Source organism: Hydra vulgaris, chromosome 12, assembly GCF_038396675.1.
Source record: "Hydra vulgaris chromosome 12, alternate assembly HydraT2T_AEP".
NCBI lineage: Eukaryota > Metazoa > Cnidaria > Hydrozoa > Anthoathecata > Hydridae > Hydra > Hydra vulgaris.
In genome coordinates this window covers 11020688-11045563 of record NC_088931.1, presented here as the reverse complement: position 1 = coordinate 11045563, position 24876 = coordinate 11020688, and the positions used below count along the sequence as shown (strand labels likewise).

The 24876-nt window shown below is 26.7% G+C and overlaps 1 protein-coding gene across 3 annotated transcripts in view; it reads left to right on the top strand.

Annotated features, from left to right (window-relative positions):
- The window catches only part of LOC100197033 (tubby-related protein 3), a 34277-nt gene extending 10072 nt beyond the window's left edge, over positions 1-24205 (top strand). The window contains exons 5-15 of one of the 3 annotated variants that reach the window (XM_065812072.1): positions 394-474; positions 840-928; positions 5222-5416; positions 6272-6333; positions 6733-6847; positions 7723-7835; positions 17521-17635; positions 18863-18961; positions 19070-19157; positions 23343-23426; positions 23508-24205. In XM_065812072.1, the coding sequence (XP_065668144.1) occupies positions 394-474; positions 840-928; positions 5222-5416; positions 6272-6333; positions 6733-6847; positions 7723-7835; positions 17521-17635; positions 18863-18961; positions 19070-19157; positions 23343-23426; positions 23508-23641 (1175 nt within the window). In that variant the 3' untranslated portion in view covers positions 23642-24205. The remainder of the gene's footprint in view (positions 1-393; positions 475-839; positions 929-5221; positions 5417-6271; positions 6334-6732; positions 6848-7722; positions 7836-17520; positions 17636-18862; positions 18962-19069; positions 19158-23342; positions 23427-23507) is intronic. The other 2 variants (XM_065812071.1, XM_065812073.1) reach the window with 2 other exon arrangements.
- Positions 24206-24876: the final 671 nt, after the last annotated feature.

Here is a 24876-nt window from a genome sequence, read left to right as displayed (position 1 = left end):
AAAATATTTAATTTATATATTTGTAAAAATGTTGTTTCAATGCTGTTGAATGTATCAATGCTCAATGCTTTACGTTTGTAAAAATGTTGTTTAAATGATGCACATTTATTTCACTACATAGTGGCAAAATGTTATATACACCCATTTTTTTTACTACACATCAGCAATGTACTAGATGCAGCTATTTTATATGTACTAGATTCAAACTATGTGTTATTTCACAGCAAAATCGGAGGTGCATAAATTACTTGCAAGGATGCATATTAAATTTTGCTTTTTTATATATGTAAAAAAAATTATTTTATGAAATTGTTTATGAAAGATGTTCATCATAGTGTTTAGGTAACGATTTATTTACTCGAATAGTATGCAAATTAATAAAAATATTTTTAGGTATGATGCAAGCTAATGATATGGTTAGACCTCGTACTGCTGGTTTAAGGCCAAAATCTGCTAGTAAAGGTTGGACCACAGGTATTTAATTAAAATCAAAATTTCCAAAAACTTGTTACCTAAATTCCTCAAATGTTATTAAATTTCCTAAATAAAGTTAGCTTAGTTCAGAAATAATAATAATAGGTGATTGCTAGATATTTTTCTGTTAATTTTTTAGCTTTTTGTTTTTCAAATTTTTTAAATACCTAAAATATATTTGATATATTTTAATGTTTTGTAGGTTATATATGTTTTATAGACTATAATTTTTGTAGACATTCTTTTTAGGCAAAGTTGTGAATTGACAATTGGTTTCATTCAAATTTTTATCATAAAATTTTAATATATATATTTTTTGGAGCATTTGTGAATGAAACTGATATATCTGATAAATGTTTTTATAGATGTTCCTTCAGGGGGAGTTGTGAATGGAGCTTATATATCTGATAAAATAAATACAAAATTAAATGAAGACGATGACATTCCAACTGAGGTATATTCCTTAGGATAAAGTTATTAATTAGGTTATTAACTATGGCCTATGCAAGAATGCTGCATGGGCCATAAGCCATTTATCCTAAAAAGGCTTTTTGAAAAAAAAATTTTCTTATATTCTGAAAATGATCAACAAATATAATTTTATTCACTTTATTTATGGCTTCACAAAATAAATTCTTAACTAATATTAACTTAACTTACTAATTATCTTCAATAAAATAAAAAAATTAGATTATTTATTTACATTATTAAAAATTAGATTATTAGATTTTTTTCTCTCTAGATTTTGATTTTTGATAAATATTTTTCCCATCTTTTAAAACTTTTTAAAACAGTTTTTGTTTTCTCTAAATCTTTACAACTTTATTTAAATATTATGATATATGCTGTTATGACAAGCTAACTTTTGTTTTTCTTATTTCTTTTGTTGTTGTTGTTGTTGTTGTTGTTGTTGTTGTTGTTGTTTATGGTTGTTGCAAAGTTAATATTATCACTCAGGCATCTGTGTTATTTCAATAAAATTTATCATTTACTTACTATCATTTGCTTTATAACAAATGATAGTTCTCTAATGCAGTCTTTAATGGAAGTAAAGTAAAATAGTTGATGTTTATTAAACTATGCTCCATCAATGTTTTGTTTTTTTAAAAGCATGATTAGTTAAGAAAATTATTAAAATAACACTGTTGTTTTAATAATTAAGACTTTCAAGATTAACTGTGAAATGTTTTGAAAATCCAAACAACTGTTTTACTGATTTTTTTTTTTAAACATCTTTGCTTCCAACAAGGCTGCAAGCAACCACTAATTAGAGTTGAAGTTACTGGAAGTAACTTCCAACTCTAATTAGTGGTTGCTTGCAGCACTAAAAGATGAAGATTGTAGGGCAAGATAACGGTTGATAGACGACTTTTAGGATTGCAAATTATATGAATCAGGAAAGCAAAATGAAGGAAGCAAATTACAAAGAATTGATGTTCAAGGAAAAAAACTAGACAAATAAGAGTTTTTGGGCACTTAAGAACAGTAATAGAAAAAGGATTAGACTTAATTGAATGACGAGTAACATGAAAATGAATTTTAGTAGATGGCACAAGAGATGCTAGCTCTTTAGAGCAGTGCCCATTATAGAATTTGTAGAAAAGAGAAAGAGAAGCAACATTACGACGATGTGATAATGGTTGGAGGTTGGCTGCAAGAGCAGGTCCAACTATGTTTACAATGCGCCCCTGCTCCTTGTCTAAAAGAGAAAGGGCATCATTAGAAGATCTGTCCCATGTATGGCAACAGTATTCCATACAAGGCCTGATTTGAGGTTTATAGAGATAGAGAATAGAATCCAAAGTAAGAAAGTGTCGAGCCTGATAAAGAGATGCAACCTTAGCAGATGCTAATTTTGCAACTGATTGGATATATGGTTTCCAAGAAAGATCGGAAGTAAGAGTTAATCATAGAAGATGAAGAGTAGATGACTCATCGAGTACATCACTGTTCATAAATATAGGAAGATCTAAGTTATTACGATAACGGTTGGCTAAAAAAAATTGAGTTTTATCTGTATTAAAGTTCACCAGCCACTGTGAGCCCCATGCTGTAGCAGAAGAGAGATCCTTTTCAAGCTCAAATACCCTCTCCAAGCAATCAGAGAGTGTTGGTTTCTTATCATGACAAGAATAAATGGTAGTATCATCAGCAAACAATGCCACCTTAGATGTGAGAACATCTGGAAGATCATTAATGTAAATTAAAAAGAGTATAGGGCCAAGGATAGAAGTTACAGAATAAGAAGAAGATTGCTGTCCATCGAGGACAGCTTTTATACTACGATTGGAAAGGAAGGATTCAATAATCTTAAAGATGTTACCAGATACACCATAAGAAGAACGCTTATGGAGAAGACAGCATGCCAAACTTTATCAAAAGCTTTTGAAATGTCAAAAGCGATGGCCTTAACCTCTCCACCTTTATCTAATGCACGATAAAACTTATCAGTTATTACTGTTAGCAAATCAGCTGTAGAACGAGAAGATCGAAATCCATATTGATGGTCAGAAAGTAAGTTATTAGATTCAAGATGAGAAATTAAGTGTTTGTTAATTAAAGATACAAAAACCTTACTTATGATAGGAAGAAGACTAATGGGACGGTAGTTAGACGAATCAGATCGGTCTTCAGAATTTTTGAAGATAGGGATAACAGATGCCGCTTTCCAGCAGGCTGGAAAAGAAGACTCTGATAAGCCCTTGTTAAATAGTTTTGAGAGTATAGATGACAGCTCTGGAGAACACTTCTGCAAGACAATAACAGGTATGTTTTCCAGGATCAACCTGTTTGTTGGCAATATCAGGTAGAACTCAACTAGTGGAATCAAGAGATGATATTGATGAAAAGTTTTTAACAAACAATTCAGCTTTGTCTTTAGGTGAGGTGACAAAGTCTGAACCATACAAGAGAGGTGGAATAAAAGATTTGCCCTTATTATTAATACTATTAAAGATTATCCAGAAGTCACGAGAGCCTAATTTTTGAGATAAGATACGAATTTTCATGACCTGAGAATAGCGGGCTTTGGCATTAGACAAAACCTTTTTACAATGGTTTCTAGCAGTAGTAAACAGACGTTTGTTTTCTGGAGAATTGTTTTGTTGATAGATATGGAAGTAACAGTTTGAATTGGCAATCACAGCAGCGCAGTGTGAGCAAAACCATGCACGACAGGGAACAAAAGATTCAATGCCAGCCTGAATCCACGAAGTTATGTAAGAAGCACATTTGTCGACAGGAAGGCAAAAGATTTCTACCCAAGGGCCATCAAGAAAATCATGGAAAGAATCCCAGTCAGCTCTTAGGTAGTTGTAAGAGGTACGATAATAGGGGGATTCAGGTGATGAAAAAGAATGAGATATTAGTTTTAGAGAGATCAAGGGTGAATGTGGAGAAACTGAGCACTGACTAGGATCAGAAACAAGACATAAGTCGAGTAGAGAAGGTAAATGATTTGGGTTGTCTGAAAAGCGAGTTGGAAAGTTGACTATTTGTGTTAAAGATAAAGAAAGGCAAAAGTTGTGGGCTTTAATGCCTGCAGAATCACTGATACTAGAGCCAACCCATTCAGAGTGGTGAGCATTAAAGTCAAGATTGATAATTTTTGACTCAAGAGATAAGACTCAAGATTGACTCAAGAGATAAGACTCAAGATTGGTTTTAAATTCCTTAATCTAATTAATATTCTAAAAATAATTATATATAATTATAAAAATATATATAATTTTTTTAAAACTACTTATATAATTTATAATTATAATTATTTATAAATGATTTATAATTTATAAGAAATAAATGATAAATAATTTATAAGTATAATTAATTTATAATCATATAATCTATTGATGATTTATTATTTTATTTATAAATTATAGTTTGTCTAATATTTTTTTAACAAATTTACTTTTAAGACTGCAAGCAACTAATATTTAAGTTATGAGCTAACAGAAAGCAAAGAAGATGGTTATAGAGCAAGAAAACAGTTAACAGAAGGCTTAAAAAATTGTAAATTGAGAGAATTCCAAAGCATTAATGTTTAATGTAAAAAAAAGGAAGAATAAAATTTTTTTGACCAGTAAATAGATTTAACTTAGTTGAATGGCAAATATTGCAAGAATGAGTTTAGTTTAATAAGAAAAGAAATGATTAAATATATTTTAGTCAAGCTTTCTACCAAAAAAAACAGTCAACAGTCTTGAAGGAAATACCTTGATAGTTAAATTCTTTAGGTGAAAAGAAATAGTGGGAAGCTGCTTCACTTTTCCAACAGTAGATGATATCAGCAAAGTGGACCAGGCAGACATACAAAAACTGCCATAGCTATCCATCAGCAGAATGGTCAAAACTACTGCCATTATAAAAAAAACATAGATTTGATGTTAATGTCTCTAAAAAATTGTTCTTTTTTGGCTCAGTGTATTTTTACATATATTTTTTATATTTTATTTTTTATTCCCTAAAATTTTAATTTTTTATTTAATAAAAAAGCAGTTTAGTTAATTTGATTTCATTATTTTTCATAATTAGCTATAATTAGTTATGTTATTTTTGTGAGTTGGATACTTTATCTCACCCACAATCAAGTTATGAACCACAATATAAATTTGTGTAAAGAAAATAAGAAAATAACTATTACAGCCTGATATAATCTAAAATAAATTTTAATATCGCACCTCTTGCCTAAGTATTAACTTTCTGATTATGTAGAGGTAAAAAATATTTTTTATGATAATTTATGTTTCAGATTGTAAATGAGACCAAAGAAAAGAATCATAAAACTCCAGTTAAGCCAAATTTCCAACATCCTGACACTTTAGATGATGAAGATATAGAATCCACTTCACTTCCAGTTGTTGAGCCTAACAAAACCACAGATCAGAAATATATGACATCAGCTATAAGTGCACCAATTGACATAGCTAAAAACTCAGATGAAACGGTAACAAAGCTTATTGTAATTGCTTTATTTATATAAGTTTTTTTTTTTTTTACATCTGACTGTTGTTTAGTATCAGTATAATAGAATCATTTTATGATATTTAAAAATCGTTTTGGTTCCTATTGCTTTTAAGAGTGTTCATTTTGAAAAAGCTAAGCTTTTTTTCTGTTATGGTTTACTGTAATGCTTATACATCATTTTGAAGGCAATTTATATATAAATATATTTTATTATATGCTGACATATTTGTATTAGTTGTTCATTTGTGTTTATAGATGTATTGCATAGTTTTGTGGTTTTCAGTTATTTAACTTCAGTTAACATTGATAACTTTAAAAGTTAACTGTCATTGATAACTTTTGAATTAAACAAGTTTAAGCATATTTTATTTATTATTATTCAACCCTTGGAATTAGGGTCGGCATGCGGCAATAACGACCTAACTGCCAACCTGAAAGTATTTGAAGTCGGCAAAAAATTGCAGACCTCGTTTCTATGTTTTATGGTTAGACCTGTGTATTAAATAATTTTTGCTGACTTGATGCCGACCTCAAAAAGATTGAGGTCGGCAAATTATTTTTCCTAATTCCGAGGGTTGATTATTATAATTATTATAATAATAATAATAATAATAATTATTATAACAATTCTAGTTTCTTATGTGTTTCATGTTCTCATGTATTCAATTTAGTTTTTGTTTAGCAGTAAATATTTTAATGTATCATATTCTGCATGGATCCGCGTTTAACATAGAAAGGATTGTGTAACAACTTTTTTAATTAAAAAACTTAAAATTATATATTTTCAAAAATTTTCTTTAAAAAAAGTTGCTGTTTTACTTAAAATTTTGTGTAGGATACCACTTTGACAAATGCTGTTGATGTTGAAATAGGAAACCTTGACATGTTTGTTCTTGCGTAAGAATTGTTTGTTATCCTATTTATTCTTTTTTTTTCTTCATGTTTTTTAAGAAAAAACAGAAAAAAGAAAAATACTTCTTTATGACTGTCAAATAATTTTGCTACTCTAGGAAATCAGTGTGTTGACTGGCCTTTATACAGTTCGTTTACTGGGCCATTACCAATGGTATATGAAGGGGGGCTTTCCCACTTGTAGAGGACCTTTTTCTTGATTAAAGTACTAAATTATGTTCCCAAATCAAAAACAACGTGTATTAAATTTATATCCTAGTTAATACACCAGATATTGCATCATGGTTTTTGAAAAAAAAAAATTATTTCACAAGTAACTTTTTTTTTTACTTGTATAATATGATTATAAAAATCTAAAAATCAAAATCTTTTTTCGAATTATAGACCAGCTCCTCAAGGTCAGACAATGAAATGCAGGATAACAAGAGATAAAAAAGGTGTTGATAGACAAATATTTCCGACATATTTTCTTCATTTAGAAAAAGATGATGGAAAAAAGGTTTGTGTTTCATTCAGTTTAAAAGTATTTATTATTTACCGGTATGTGTATATATATATATATATATATATATATATATATATATATATATATATATATATATATATATATATATATATATATACACACACATGTATATATATATCAATTTAAAAAAAATCAACTCTACAAGAGTAAACTTTAAAAGAATCAACTTTAAAAAAATTAACTTTAAAAAAGTCAACTTTAAAAGAGTTAAAAGGCTTTAAAGAGGTGACATTAATGATTCAATAAAATAAAAAAGTGACATTATCAATGATTTAATCAAATAAACAGGTGAGATTATCATTGATTCTATCATCATTATTATATACCATTGATGAAGGTTTTCTTAAATTTAACAACAATAAAAAAGTTACTAAATCTTTATGGTATGGTACACAAATTATTATCATTTTCTTTTTACTAGCAGACCCAGATGGACCACCTCATTTAAAGTGGTTGCTGATTTTTTTATTTGAAAAAAAAATAAAAAAGATGTCAATTTTTTTTAACATCTTAGTTTAAAACTAAGATTTTGAAGGTTTTGACATCTTTTTTTTTTGTTTTGACATCTTACTTTTAAGCCAAAGTAAGTTTAATAGACAATATTTTGCTAAGACTTGTAATCAAAATATTTTGATCCAGCTGTTAAAATTTTTTGTCAGTTTTGAATAATAGCAACTTTTATAGCTGTATAAAATAAATTGCTTTAAAATCCAGAAATAACAAAATTAATTCTTCTTGTTTTTACATTTTAGTTTCACTAATTTTATTTTAGTTTCATTTTAGTTTTATTTTCTGTTTTTTTATTTTATTTTATTTATTTTTAGTCTTTTAGTTTCATACTTATTTAGATTTTTTTACTCGCTGGACGAAAGAGAAAGAAAAGCAAAACATCAAATTATCTCATTGCTACAGATCCAATAGATCTCTCTAGAGGTGGCGAAAATTTTTGTGGCAAATTAAGGTATTTTATTTCAATGCATTTGTATATATATAAATATAAATATATATATAAATATATATATATATATATATATATATATATATATATATATATATATATATATATATATAATATATATATATATATATATATATATATATATATATATATATATATATATATATATATATATATATATATATATATATATATATATATATATATATATATATATACAATGATGTCAAATGTATGTCAAACAAAATCTCAACTTCAAAAAATTTTTTTTTATATTTGTTTAAAGTTTTGTAAGAAATTAGTACAAAATATATTTAACACTAGAGGCCTTTCAATGTTTCATCAGTAGTGTTAGTTTAACTGCTGTTATGTACAAATTTATTTATTTTTTGTTACAAAAGTATTTTTTAATCAATTAATGTATTGTTGCTATTAGTTACCATTGTCTAATATTTTTTAAAACAGGAAGTGTTAGTTAAAAGTATCATGCTTTTGTTTATGCAAATAAATTTCATAACATAATAAATTTTTATCACTTTTAAGTTCCAGAAATACAAAAAGCTGGAAAAATGGTTCCATTATTTTTTTATTTATACGTTGGCAACCATATACATGATTGTCAAACCTGTCTGTTGAATGGCCAGTTCTGCAACTTGAAATATGACCATTAGTGCGATTTCTCAAATTGTTTGTTTTTCCAGTATACGTTGATTGACCATTACAAGACAAACATTTTAGATAATAAATGACATTCTTGCTGCTACAAGTAATGTGACTTTTAATGTTCCAAATAGTACCGTTGGATGTTACGAAATTATTTACCTCTTGTAGGTAAAATAAACAAATTTTGCAACGACTATCATTACATTTAAAAATTCCTATCTTTTTGTTATTAGATGTTGTGGAATTAAATTTAGCGGAAGTAAGTTGTCTCAGTAAATTTGGTGGTTGTTTGTAAGCTATTACAGGATTTATGTTAGAAAATATTTTTTGTATTCTTTCACTGGTGGATAAACTGAGTAGAAGTTTGGTTTTAGTTAGTATAGGTTGGCAATTTAGGTTGCTGTAAAATGTAGTGACTAAAGGAACGACTTTATTAGGTTTCTTTTGTTGAGCTGGTCCTTGTAGTTTTGCATTATGAAATGCTTTTTCAATAACAATGTCTGGATAATTACATTCTTTCAGCCATAATTTAAGCTCTGCTAAACGCAGGTTTTCGGTGATATAATCAGATGTAAATACAATTATTCTTTTTGCAAGACTATAAGGGATGTTCTTTTTGATGTGGTAAGGATGATGACTGTTAAAATTAAGATAATCGTGTGTGTTTGTTTCTTTCTGCACATAATTCTATCTCCTATTGTACGGAAGCAAAAAACTTATATAAAAGATGATTGGGACTTCTTAAGAAAAATTCCTAGAAAAGTAGAGCTAGATAGTATTATACTAACATGTGACATTGTTAACCTTTACACTACAATTCCCCACAACCTTGGTTTAGAAGCATTAAAATTTTGGGTTGAAAAACATAAAAATCTAATACCTGAACAAATTACTACCAATTTTATTATAGAATCAGCATCATTTATTTTAAAAAACAATAATTTCCTCTTTGATAATCAATTATTTCACCAAATCACAGGTACAGCCATGGGTACAGACTTTGCACCAGACTATGCATGTCTTTCGATAGGCTTCTTAGAAGAAACAATACTTTTTCCAAAAATTCTACCAAGATTTTTTTCGAATGACGAGGTTCATACTATTGAACAGTTCTACTTTAGATATGTTGATGATGGTTTTAACATATGGCCTAAACACTTAGATATAAACAAATTTAAATTGTCACTCGCCGAATTAAACAATTCAATTACCTTCACAATTGACTATGGCATTGAATTATTTGAAAAAGAAAATATTTATAATATAATTAATTTTTTAGACATTTCTGTTATTCTTCAAAATAACAAATATATCAAAACTGACATATTTTATAAAGAAACAAACACACACGATTATCTTAATTTTAACAGTCATCATCCTTACCACACCAAAAAGAACATCCCTTATAGTCTTGCAAAAAGAATAATTGTATTTACATCTGATTATATCACCGAAAACCTGCGTTTAGCAGAGCTTAAATTATGGCTGAAAGAATGTAATTATCCAGACATTGTTATTGAAAAAGCATTTCATAATGCAAAACTACAAGGACCAGCTCAACAAAAGAAACCTAATAAAGTCGTTCCTTTAGTCACTACATTTTACAGCAACCTAAATTGCCAACCTATACTAACTAAAACCAAACTTCTACTCAGTTTATCCACCAGTGAAAGAATACAAAAAATATTTTCTAACATAAATCCTGTAATAGCTTACAAACAACCACCAAATTTACTGAGACAACTTACTTCCGCTAAATTTAATTCCACAACATCTAATAACAAAAAGATAGGAATTTTTAAATGTAATGATAGTCGTTGCAAAATTTGTTTATTTTACCTACAAGAGGTAAATAATTTCGTAACATCCAACGGTACTATTTGGAACATTAAAAGTCACATTACTTGTAGCAGCAAGAATGTCATTTATTATCTAAAATGTTTGTCTTGTAATGGTCAATCGACGTATACTGGAAAAACAAACAATTTGAGAAATCGCGCTAATGGTCATATTTGAAGTTGCAGAACTGGCCATTCAACAGACAGGTTTGACAATCATGTATATGATTGCCAACGTATAAATAAAAAAATAATGGAACCATTTTTCCAGCTTTTTGTATTTCTGGAACTTAAAAGTGATAAAAATTTATTATCTTATGAAAGTCATTTGCATAAACAAAAGCATGATACTTTTAACTAACACTTCCTGTTTTAAAAAATATTAGACAATGGTAACTAATAGCAACAATACATTAATTGATTAAAAAATACTTTTGTAACAAAAAATAAATAAATTTGTACATAACAGCACTTAAACTAACACTACTGATGAAACATTGAAAGGCCTCTAGTGTTAAATATATTTTGTACTAATTTCTTACAAACCTTTAAAGAAATATATAAAAAAAATTTTTTTGAAGTTGAGATTTTGTTTGACATACATTTTTCATTGTATTGGTTAAAATTATATTAATAGTTATATATATATATATATGTATATATATATATATATATATAATATATATATATATATATATATATATATATATATATATATATATATATATCAATTACTGAAATCAGAAAGTATAAAAACTAAAAAGAAAAGTAAAAACCCATGATATAATCTATAACTCAAGACCAGTTAATAATTACACATATTTAATATGGCTATATGTCACTGTTCTTATTTAATATATAACTAATTAATAAATAATTAAAACATTTTCAGTATTTTAAAACTTTATGCAATAATTAAATGCATTTTATATTGTAAATGATTATATATTAAAAAATATGTATTGAATTTGAATTTAAATTTTGATTTATTTCAACCAAAAGATTTCTTGTTTAAATAAAACATAAATAAAACTAAAGGATTTATATAGTTCATCAAAATTTAAGTAATTAACAACAAATTAAAGTACATAACTCCCTATCAACAAATTAATGTATATAACCCCCTATCAACAGGTTAAAGTATATAACCCCCTATCAACAAATTAAAGTATATACCCCCGTCAATAACAGCAATGTCCAGATAGTGATGAGTGCAATTGTTTTAATTCTCTGGACATGAATACAATAGAGATAGTCTAAGAGATGAAAATGTGCTATAAGAACTATGAGGAAAATGTGATACAAATACAAAGCAAAGATATATAAGAAAGCTTTTGTATGTAAAACGAGTAGCTTCAAATTTAAAAAAACTGTATTAATTGAAGCAAAAATATTAAATCTGCTACATGTTTCTTTTCTTTTTTTGGACGCTATATACAGTATTTTGAATAAGTATAATATTTTTGTTTATTTGAGTTCCAAATATAAAATTAAAAAAAAAAGTTTCACCAAAGTCGATATAATGAAAAATCACCAAAGTTGATATAACAAAGAAAATTTAATTTTTCTGCATTAAGCTCTATAAAATAGCAAGCCACTCAATTTGCAAATGTGGTTAACAATCGTAAAAAAAAACATTTAAAAAAATCTAAATTATGATGATTTGAATTAATACTGAAGTGATAATTGAATTAATATTATATAATCAAAGCTGAAAGATATTTAAAAAAATAGTAAGTATAAAAAAATAGGTTAGTATCTTGTTCCATATTAAGTAATATAAAATGGTTTTGTAAAACAAACCTTTTTGAGAAAATTTAGTTTAATTTGGAGTACAACATTAGAAAAAAACTGAAAAAAACAATTGCTGTTATTAACTGTACAACAAAGTTTTATTTTTGAAATTAGAAATAAAATTGGGTGATTTGGGCAATTTGACATAAAATTGATTTTAAGCAGTTTGTGCTAAAAAAGAGTATGATGTTCATTTTTTTCTGGTACCAAATTTCTACAAATTAAATTTATTTTTTTGTAAAACTTTAATAAAGTTAACATATGGTATAAACTTAAAACACGATTGATCAAAGACAGGTTACTTGTTTATACTAGATTGAGCTGTATATTTTCTAAATATGCATGATTGTTCCAGTGGCATAAAAACAACAATACTTTGCAAAGCAAAGTATTATTGTTTTTATGCCACTGGGAAAGCAAAGCAACCACTTTTAGATTACCGCGAGTGACTGGTATAATTAATACAATATAGAATCCGTTTGAGATTTGAATAGGTTTTTTTCATTGACACAGTATAGGCTATTGATAGAGATGGAAATAGGTTTCTATTGTGCAGCAAAACAGATTTGTTACTATTGACGGATCCATCCATAAAAAACCTCCAGTCTTCTGTTTTAAACTGAAATTCACAAGCAAAGAAGCTGTTTTCAAACCAAATGTCATTACAATAACTGAATTCTTTTTCATTAAAAAATTTGCACAGCTCCATTGTTTGTTTGTAATAAAATTGTAATTAGCTACCAGGTTAAACTCTTTTAAACAATATATGCGAGCATTATCACTTTGCCCTTTGGTTAAGGTAAGGTCACATACCAGGTTGTTTAGGCTAAATTGTATGATGAAATGGGGGGGGGGGGGTTTTTTACTTGTTACAATTGCATTATGTGAAATTCTTTTAATTGCACTTTTTTCTGTTATAACTGCTTACATAATGATAACAACTTGTTTCAAAACCAAGTTTATGACTTATAATGCAAAAATTTTAAGTAAGAAAAACCTTAATTTATTTTCTTGTATTTTATTCTTTTTACTATTATATTATATAGTTTATGTATATATATATATATATATATATATATATATATATATATATATATATATATATATATATATATATATATATATATAATATATATATATATATATATATATATATACTTATCTTATTTCATAGTCTTATTACTTAGTCCAGGGGTCGACAACCAACAGCTTGCAAGCAACTTTTATCTAAATTGTGTGGCTCTTCAGTCTGTCAAAATTATATATTTTTTAGTTTTATTGAAACAAATAAAAATTGACTCTATTAAAGTAAAAATTATTTTAAAAATAAGAAATAAATGAAATAATGAATTAAAATTGAATAGAAATATATTAAAATAAAGTACATAATTAGTTATATAATATTGCTGGTATTTCATTTAAACAGGATTAGTTCTGCAAAAGTGCATGAATAAAGTTTGCGCGCAACATGTCATAATTTGAAGGATGTATATTAGCTAAAATTTGCATTTAATCATAAAATACAATCAATATTTAATCAGGGTCAATGACAAACCCATGAAGTAGACATTTCCTTGATATTTAAGTTTAACAAAAAATTGAATTAATCCAAATAAAGTAATATTTATTGCTATGGATGGTACAACATGTATTTCTGGTAAAGGCTTTGTATCTTGTTTCAAAAAAGGAATTGAATTAGTGTTTAAGATTTCTCTGTGTTTTTTTAATTCTCGAGAAATGAGAAGTGGAGAATGAGCTTCTCGAGAATTCTTGAGAAATTTTGAAAAGTCAAAATCGTAATTTTTTAAAAATTTTGATATAACTTATGTTCATAAAATGTATATGGACAAACATTGCACTGTTCATAAAATGGACAAACATTGGATTAAAAAAACAGCAGACTAACAAATATAAAAGTCAATTCTTACGAAAAAAATGGTATAAAAATATGACGAAAAAAAGATATACTCTAAAATATACAAGTGTAACAAGTTTTTAATTGTTATTTATTAGTTAATTTATAAAAGAAAAAAATACTTATACAAAAATGTGAAATGAAAACAGCAATTAGACAAATTATAAGCACATAAGTAATAATTTTTATTTATTGTTTTTTGAAGTAATATTTTAAAAAACATAACACATTCAATGACATTTGATAATCTATTTCTTTTTTTTTGTAACAAAACCATTAGCAGTCAAGAAATTACGTTCGTTTTGTGTTGAAGTTGTTTTTATTGTAGATAATGCATCTTTTAGATTTTCGATTTTTTATGACCTTATTCCAGTTGTTTGGAATACGCTGTATTCTTTTTTAAATGTCTGATAAAGATTCTGATTATCATTATTGCAACGTTGGTGTGGCATAATTTCTTTTGTTGTATTTGTTATAGCTAAATTTAGTTGTTCTTCAAGTGATAGCTCAGTGTTGACATTGCTGCTAGTGGACGTTTCTTCAGTTAGATCTTCTTCTGAATTAGATGACCCATACAATCTATCAAATATTTCTCTAGCAGTTTTATAAATATCATTTTTTGACGAAGATTTTAAAAAAGAAGCATATTTTTCATCATTTGTTGGGTTATGTAAAAATTTGTATAAAGATACAACATTATCATTTCTCCTTTTACTTATTTCTTCTTTGATATTGTTTAAGAATTCTCTACTTGGTTCTTTCTACATTCTTCCTCTAATTTATTAAATAAAAATTTTAAGGCTTCTTCGGCCGTTAATGTTGCATCTGCTCGACTTAAAGCTTGTACAGTTATTCTAATACAGCTAACAGAATAATACAGCTAATAGTTCTAATGTAGCTAATAGAATTTCGGCCATTTGTATGTAATTATCTTTCCACAAGTGGTTTAAATTTAATTTACTTAATGCCATTTGCACACAGTTTTTGATTTTTAAGAACCGTTTCACCATTATTTCAATAGTATTCCAGCTTGTTTTACAGTCTAGTAGCCTAGCCAATTCTTTTTGTACTTGTTCTTTTACATATTTTTTAGAACACCATTTTTCACTGGAGAATTTTTAAAGAGTTTTACAATTTTTCGTATTCCTACAATTGCATCTTTAATTTGGGATTTAAGTTGAAAGTTTTTTCTATGTAACTGTTTATTTCCAAATTAAAGTCATCTTTTGTACTTCCAATGCTAACATCATTGTCGCTATCTAAAGTCTCATGCTTGTCTATGGATTTATTTATTTCATTTTTCAGTTCAGCGTAAAATGTTTTCAAAACTGCTAGATGTATGGCATGGCGATAATCTACCAAATTTCTTCATAACTGCAGCACCATTGCTCATAACAGCCACATTATCTTCTTGTAAGAATAGACCAAACTCTTCTAATTTTTGCGACAGTATTTCCAAAGTTATTTCTGATGTACAACTTTCTTCGATAAAAATCAAACAAATGTTAAATGAATAATTTTCATTATTTTTGTATAAATAAACACCCATGAATCTATGATTTTTAATGGTTGTCCATTCGTCAATAGATACACTGAACTTTCTTCCTTCATCCTTTAGTTTCTTTATGATTTGTACTATCTCTTCTTTCTTGCTATGGTAAAATGCCACCATTAATTGTCTCACCTCAGGAGGATTTTGAGGGAATCTGAATCTTATTTACTTTGCCATATAACTTCACTTTTAGTAATTTTATTGAACAATATACCATTCTCAGCAGCCAATTTAGAAATCAATTCAGCCAGGGTTGGTTGTTTTACAAATTTTAAAATAGTTTAATTAGTTAGATTTCTAACTTTATTTCGTTTATTTTGATGAGACGTAGAACTTTCCAATATGCAAGTGCATTTGTGGACATTTTCAAGATGTCTCCGCATACCAATCGTTGCTGAAACTTTGCATAATAATTTTCTTGTACATAAATTGCAATGTGCCTCATCATTGTTTATTTTAAAATACAACTTAACATCTTCGAAGGAAGTTGTACATCAGAAATAACTTTGGAAATACTGTCGCAAAAATTAGAAGAGTTTGGCCTATCTTTACAAGAAGATATTGTGGCTGTTATGAGCAATGGTGCTGCAGTTATGAAGTCTTGCCCTTGTTGTTAATGCTCATTTTTTCTATAAAAACTAGAATAACTAAATAAAATAAATTACAGATAACTTTTTGAAAATCGTTTGAAAGAATCCGACAAATCATAAATTTATTAAAAAATTTAATCATTCTTTTTTTATATAAAATATAAAATATTGTTATAAATTATTACTTAAAAACTCTTGCTATCATAGTATTAGTATTTAATGTAAAAAAAAAACCTTGTGCAGCATTTGGCTTACGCACATGCAAAGAACATAGAACTATAATTTGAATTAGATTAATCATTAAAGCAAATAATAATTTTAATTTTTTTCTCGAGAATTTTTATTCAATTTCTCGAGAATTGAGAAATAAAAATAATGACTTTTTCTCAAGAAATTCTCGAGAAAGTATTCTTGAGATTAAACACTAGATTGAATGCAATATTTTCTGTTTTTATTGAATTATAAATCAAGACACGCAAGTATTTCTTTTCAAGTTTAAGAAGTAATGGGCTTGACAGTAAAAATAGCCAATAAATTGTTGCAAAAGCATAAAATCATTGCAAATTTTGTTTATTATGTGATGAAGTTAATGATATTCTGATCTATTGTTGTATAATAAAGTATGTTGACTGTCTCTAGGCAGATTTATGTTGGCTATCTAGGCAGGTTTATGATGGCTATCTAGGCGGGCTGTTCTTAAACCTTTCTGTCTGTGAACATATTTTTAAAAATTTATTGTCAAAAGCTTTTAAAAGATGCTTGGTGTTGAAAATTTACAACTTTGCAAACAAAACTAGAAAACTTGGATAGAAAAAAAATAAATTTCATAGATCATAAAGGAAAGAACTTTCAAATTCTCACAAGTAAGATGGAATAGTCTTTCTGAGAGTTAAGCTTAAGCCACCTTAAGCTTGTGGCGTTTGGACTCATTACAGTTTTAGGATCTACATATTAATGTGAGGAGATATTTAGCAACATGAGCATTATTAAAAGTGTCTTGAGATCTTCTCTCAATGGTGATAGAAAGTTGAGCAAAACTACTTAGTTTACAATATGTAAAAATAAGTATGTAAAAAAAATGTAAGTATGTAAAACATTTAAATATCATTTAACATCTTAAGGCAATAATTGTTGATAATGATCTACAGTTTTTTACAATAGCATCCTTGCAATTCTTGGTAAGGTTTTCTAATTATTTACTGAAAAACGGCTCTCCATTTAAAATAGGTTGCTCGCCCCTAACTTGTTTCTTAGTCTTTATACTTAGTCTGTAAATTTTTTCTTAGTCTTACTGCATATTCTGTAAATTATTTTTATTCCTTAATCTTGGTTTTAGGTCTAACTTAGTAGGAACTAAGTTCACATGTTATGATTGTGGGCGTAGTCCAAAGAAAGGAGGATTACTAGGCGAAGGATCCCATTTAAGGGAAGAATTATGTGCAGTTGTTTATGTAAGTTTTTTTTTCATTTTAAAAACAATTTTAAAAGTAAAAGCTTAATTAAAATTCTTAGTAAAATTTTATCATAAAATTTAAGCTAATATTTTTATAATGTAAGTATAAGTAATTATATAAAAGGGTTGTTTTAACTTTTTTGATTTAATTTAGAGATTAATAAAGCATTATAAATATTTTAATATTCATTTTAAAAAACTTAGTGTAGTTGTCAAAAATTGAAATTATGTTTTTAGAAATAATAGTTTTTCGTTACAAAATAAATTTTTGAAATTAAATTTTTAAAAACGAAAGGTAGTTGTAAAAGCTTGTTTTTATATACAGAACATTAAATAATGATGTTATTGATTGATGAATTATAGCAGGAATACTGATAGAAAACATAATTTTTTCAAGTGAAACGCCCAATTTTTTTTTTAATTGAAAAGGTTGTCTAAAAATGTCAAAAGGCTGACTAAAGGTTGACACAGCTTATTTAAAAAAAAAAAGGAGAACCAAAAATAATTGGTTTAAAATTTCAATTAAATAAAAGTTAAAGTTCTTCAAATAATTTTTATTTTTTAATTTACCTTTCGGCCTCCGCAGTTAGAGTTTAGAGTCCAAAAGCACTACAGTTGAGGAGGCTAATTATTTTGTTTTTGTTGCTGTTTTATTTTAAAAATGTCTCTTAACCTTGAATTCCAAATTACAAATCTTTTTAAACCAGATTGCTTAGAAACAGGCTGAGCACAGTACTTTCAGTACTGAGCCTAAACTTTTTACATTATCATCATTCAAACTTTTGTTTTTATAATGCTAATCACTTCTTTAATCTTTAATAGATATCTCAATACTTATTCATAAAAAAATTATAAAAAGTTTAATTGGAATTGCTTAAAGCATGTGTAAAATTGCTTAATGTGTAGGGAAATTGCACGCTGCCTAATGCTTTAAAACAAGATCTGTAAAATTTGTCAAGTGTCTGGATTCTGATAAATCCAGACAGCTGATTCAGTGATCTGGCAAAGAATTGTTTAAAATCTTCAAAAAACTTTACTTTTTGATTAGAGTGATGAACATTGGATTTTCTTTGATATTTGTATTAAATTTCAAATAATTTTTCTGGTTTTTTGTGTTTATCTGTTTTTGCTTGTATATTTTATAACTTTAATATAAATTATTTTTTAGGTTGAGTAATTAATAGTTCTATTATGTTCATTTCTTTATAATATCTTTGTTTTTAAGGATACAAATGTGCTTGGATTTAAAGGTCCTCGCAAAATGACTGTCATTATACCAGGGATGGGTCTTGACCATCAAAGAGTTGCAATAAAGCCACATAGTGTTAGTTTTATCATAGTGTTTATTTTATGTTTTTACTCACAGTTATGCAATAATATACATCTAAGTAACAAATATTTTTTTAAAACTATTAATAAAAAATATGTTTAGGAAAGTGACTCATTATTAGAAAAACACAGAACAAAACAAATGGATAATTTAATCGAACTTCATAATAAAACTCCAGTTTGGAATGATGGTAAGTTTTTATTGTACAATGTTAAGTGTTTTTATTTTTTATGTTGTCAATGTTATAATAAAAAGAATTTTTTTTATCTTATTAACCTCCCCAAGGCCGAGGGGCCACTATGGTTGATGAAGCTCCTTTTTTTTTTTAATGTGGTTACAATCTCAAATCTCCAAAACATTAACTTTGACAAACAATTCTTGTGATTGTTCAACCATCAACTTTTTTCTAGTGCACACAGAAACAAGTTGAGCTACCATTGTGGCATTAGTTTTTAACTGTGAAAATGTGAATTAAAAAATGTTGATACAATTGCAGTTGTAATAATTACTGTTTAATTGTAAAAGTCAAAACAATTAATCACTAATTTTTTTTTTTCTTGTATTAAAAAAGACACGTGCAACTTTATTGTCACTTCGATCAGTATGTTTTGCATTTTTTAGTTTAACCCTATGTTCCAAACTTTTTTGATTTAACCCTATGTTTCAAAAACTTAGTAAGAAAACAAGTTGCATAGAGAAAGTTTAGGTTTAACTTTTGTACTAAATATTACATTTTTTGACATACTTAGCAACATTTTTCTTATTGATTTAAAAACCTAAAAAATGGGGTTAAAAAAATAATAAACATGTATTAAGTTTGTATATATATATATATATATATATATAATATATGTAAGAATTATATGTTTAATAGATACATATATTTCTTATTATTTTTTAAATTGAAATTGAAGAGTTGCTATAATCTTTTGAATTGCATAATATCCCAATAGTCATATGCATATACATACATTTTTAATAAATTATTTTTTTGATAGTTTTTAATTCTTATTTTAGATTTAAATTTTCTAATAGTTTTTACTCTTAGTTTGGATTAAAAATTAGTTCCGATTTGACTGATTCGAAAACCAAATAATAGAAAAATTGATAAATTAAAAGCTTTTAACTCACGATTAAATGCGCTTCAAAAATCAGGCAAATTTGACATGAAAAATTACATTAATTTTCTATTCCATTTTAGAAATAGTAACTCGGTATTGCTCTGATACAAAATACTATAAATATTAACATAAACATTTATGTTATATTTATAACATAAATATTTATATTTATAAGTTTACTTTTTAAAAAAACGGCTTCCAAAAAAACTGAAAGCAAACACTATTTAAGCAAACACTTTTTTTAAGTTGGGAGAATTTAAATGAGTTAAAAAGCAATAAAAATGGTTGAAGACTTTAAAAACTGTAATTTGTCAAGATAAAAGGTTAACAAAAGACTTCAAAAACTGTAATTTGTCAAGATAAAAGGTTAACAGAAGACTTCAAAAACTGTAATTTGTTAAGATGAAACGTTAACAGAAGACTTCAAAAACTGTAGCTTGTCAAGATATAAGGTTAACAGAAGACTTCAAAAACTGTAGTTTGTCAAGATAAAAGGTTAACAGAAGACTTCAAGAACTGTAAATTGTACGAGTCAAAATAACTTGAAAAAATTGAATTTCAAAGCACTGAAAACAAAATTAGACAAATATTTTTTAAATGTTTCATTAAAAAAACTAATTGATATAGAATTAGCTGAATAATCACGCAATATTGGGTTTTGGTTGGTGGAACATTAGGTGAAAGTTTGATGGTAGTATTTTCAGATATAAGAAAAAAATACGTTTATACAAGAATGAGATAGTGGCTTAGGTTTGGCAGCTAGAAAAGGTCCAACAACATCTCACTTCTTATATTTTATCTAAAATAAAAAGGGTATTTTTAGAAGAACTACTAAGTTATAGTGGACAAGAGGTTTTCAGAGGTGATAATGCAATCAGGAGTAAGAAAATATGGAGTATTATAAAAAGAAGCAACTTTTGCAGGTGATAATTTTGTAATTAATTGGTTTTCATGAATGATCAGTAGTGAAAAATAATCTGAAAAGATTTAAAGTAAAGGACTCGGTAAGAGTCATGGCATTCATTAATGTAAGAACATCAACAGTGTTACAATTATTTTTGTAATTTCAGTAAACAACTAAATTAACCAGCCACTGTGAGCCCCTAGCTGTAACAAAAAAGAAATCACATTCAAGAAATGCTGTTTTAAGTATTCTAAAAGTAACTTTGTCTTGACTGAAGTATATAGTTGTGTCATCAAATAGAACCACTTTAAAGGCAAAACTGTCAGGAAGATCATTGATGTAAAGGAGAAACAACACAGAACCAAGAATAGATTCTTGTAGTACTCCAGAGGGTACCACAACAAATAAATGAGAGTGTTATTTTTGAAATAATAAGGAAATAAATAATTGTGTTATTTCAAAAATAAATGAGTGTTATTTTTGACAATTTCAATACTGTAATTAGAAAAGAATGATACAATCATTTTAAAAACTGTTCTAGATTGACCCATGGTAAGAGCATATGGAGAAGACCATTATGTTAGACTTTTTAAAAAGCTGTAATATGTCATGAGCATAGTCCTTGTCTAAGTGCATCTAATCCTCAATATATTTTTTGTCTCTACATTTAATCCACAATATATTTTTTATCTCAGTGCATCTAATCCACAATATATTTTTTATCTCAGTGCATCTAATCCACAATATATTTTTTGTCTCAGTGCATCTAATTCACAATATATTTTTTGTCTCAGTGCATCTAATCCAAAATATATTTTTTGTCTTAGTGCATCTAATGTACAATACTTTTTTTATATTATTAACAAGTCAGTAGTAAAAGGAGAGTAATAAAATTTTTCAGAGGTTCTTAAGCTTTATGTATCTTATTCTTATGATGCTAATATTAAGAAAATAGATTAAGTTTAGAAAATAGATTAGGTCTGGAAAACACTTAAGACTGTAATAAAAATGTGTTAGGATCACAAGCTGTAGAAAAAAGTGAGAAATAACTTAAGTATAGAAGCCAAAGCGGTTTTGTTCAACAATCAATTAATCTGTTGTTCTGTCAGGTAGAGTGTGGTCATTAGATTAAAGAGACAAATTAGCAGAAAAGTTATGTGCAAATAATTCTTCCTTATTGGTTTCACGAACTCCTAAGATAAAAATTTCATGAACTCCTAAGATAAAAGTTTCATGAACTCCTCAGATAAAGAACGAAATTTAGTAATCTGAAAATGGCCTCTCTTAAAATTTCATGCGTCTCTTAAAACAAAAATTTTAATAGAGTTGTTCTGGTATAAATTAAATGATAAAAATTAGAAATTGCAGCTGCACAAGAAAGAGAAAGCCATGGGGCAGAATAAAGATGAACAGATGAGAAGGAATATAAGCTTTTATGTCTGCATAAATCTTTGAGGTTATCTAGAAAGTGCAATTTTCATTTGGAAGACAAAAGATATCAGCCTAAGGACTAACAAAAAATAAATAAAAAATAATCTCAAGCATTTTAAGGTTGCAAGTTTGGAAGGTTAAGAACTAAGTTTTCTTACTTCTAAGATCTTATTTTTCACTGCGTAGTTTTCATTTTCGTAGTTTTCAAAATTGTATCAATTAATCACGTTATTATACTTACCATTGCTTTACTACTTCCATATTCATATATATCTTAAAAATGGGATTTCCACTTTATTTATAAATTGTAAATATATACTGCTATAAATATTTATAAAAATATATTTCTGTATATATTTATACTGTATATTTTTATAAATATAATCCTTAAGTACATACAACATGTTTTATGACAAATAGTTATTTCAAACCTTTTGAGTTAAATTCAATACAACATTCTTTAATAATGTTATGTAAACTTTTATGTATAACAAACATAACCAGTAAAACTCCTTATAAAACATTAAAATGCTACATACAACACATTTATTAATAGACCCTATATAAAAACATATTATCTATGTTTTCCTGGAATATACAAAATTAGGTTCTCAATGAATTTGATACAGCAGACTATGGAATTCTTTTGTGTTTTATAGACTTTTTGTTGACAAACTTAATTTTTAAAATAGTCAAGATCTATTAAAATATGTTTCCTTGCGGAAACGTATTTTAATAGATCTTGAAGATTAGAGCTAAAGTTTTCCATTTTAAATGAAAGCAGTGGTAGTGGTAGAGTGCTTTGTAAATGAGAAGTTCCGAGTTCGATTATAATTTATTATAAGATTGATGAATTACTTAAGCACACAAAAATAACACAACACAAGAAAAAACAATGTCAACTTATTTTTTATTATAGACACCCAGTCGTATGTTTTAAATTTTCATGGAAGAGTGACTCAAGCTTCTGTAAAAAATTTTCAAGTTGTTCATGAAAACGACCGTAAGTCAATTTTGCTATAAAACATTAATAACAACTATTTAAATTTGTTAAGTGAAAACTACACTGTGATTTAATTTTTAGAGGATTACATTGTTATGCAGTTTGGTCGGGTTGCAGACGATATTTTTACTATGGATTTTAACTACCCTTTATGTGCTCTCCAAGCATTCTCAATAGCCCTAAGTAGTTTTGATGGAAAGCTTGCTTGTGAATGAATTAAAATTGTTTGCAGTACTCATGCATGATTAATTAAACATAATATAAAAATAAATGTATAGAGATTTAAATTTTTTGTCCTTGTGAGTATAGTTCTTAAACGTGTTTTTTTTTAGTAAAATGGAAATCATAGTAATATATAGCTTATAATAATAATATATGTCATAATATATTGTTTAAAAACCAAAGTTTTAAAATATTTTACTTTATCCCATTCAAAAAATTTGTACATTTTTTTGTTTGGTTTTAAGTGTTTTTTTTTTTTAAACTGTACGATCCAGCTTATCTACGATGCTGATAAACGTAGAACAGATATTTATATGCATTTAAAAGGTTATATGTTTGTTTAAACTTGGAGAAAGTTATTGTGAATACTTGATTCTTTTAATTATAGAGGATTTTACTTGAATTTTTAAAAGTTTTTATTTTTAGTCATTTCAGTTATGTTAGTCATTTTTTTTATATAAAAATTTATTTATTTCCAATGATTATGATATAAAATATAGATATAAATATAGATGAAATTGTAATAAAATTTATAAATATAATTTAATTTCTACAAATATTTGTATAACTTGATTGTCTCGTCTTAAAACTTTTCAAATATATATTTGTTTTAGGAGCCAAAGGAGTTCACTCATTGATATAGTCTGCACGCCGGCTATATTTAAAAAATTATTTTATTTTCTCTAAGGTCTTCTTGAAGCATCTTAATAACATATTAATATAGAAGCATCTTAAAAATATATTCATTGTCCGCTTACCATAGTTAGTGAGTTTTGAAATTAGTCTCTAATACTATAAATAAACAAAGAGTTGTAAATATTGGAATTAAAGTACGTGTAAAGTACAAAATCGCGGTATGGATTACGATAAATCAAATAGTGTTACATATATTTATCTTATATGATAAGATGAGACGATTCCATTCAAATAAAATAGTACAGGGTAATAGTCATTCGATTGTTTAGAGAAACTAGCAGACTCGATACAAGAAACTAGCAGACTTGGAATACAATCAATAATTAATGACTAATCAAATAAAAAGTTTTTACTAAGTATGCAGGTAACTATAAGAAAATCGTAAAATTAACAAACTAGCAATTAGTAAGTGAGACATATACTGAATAAATTATAACAACTGAAAGATCGTCAATTATCATACTGTTTTCAGAATAACCTTAAAACTCAAGTGAAGACTGTATAATACAAGCAATAAAAAACTGATTTAGCG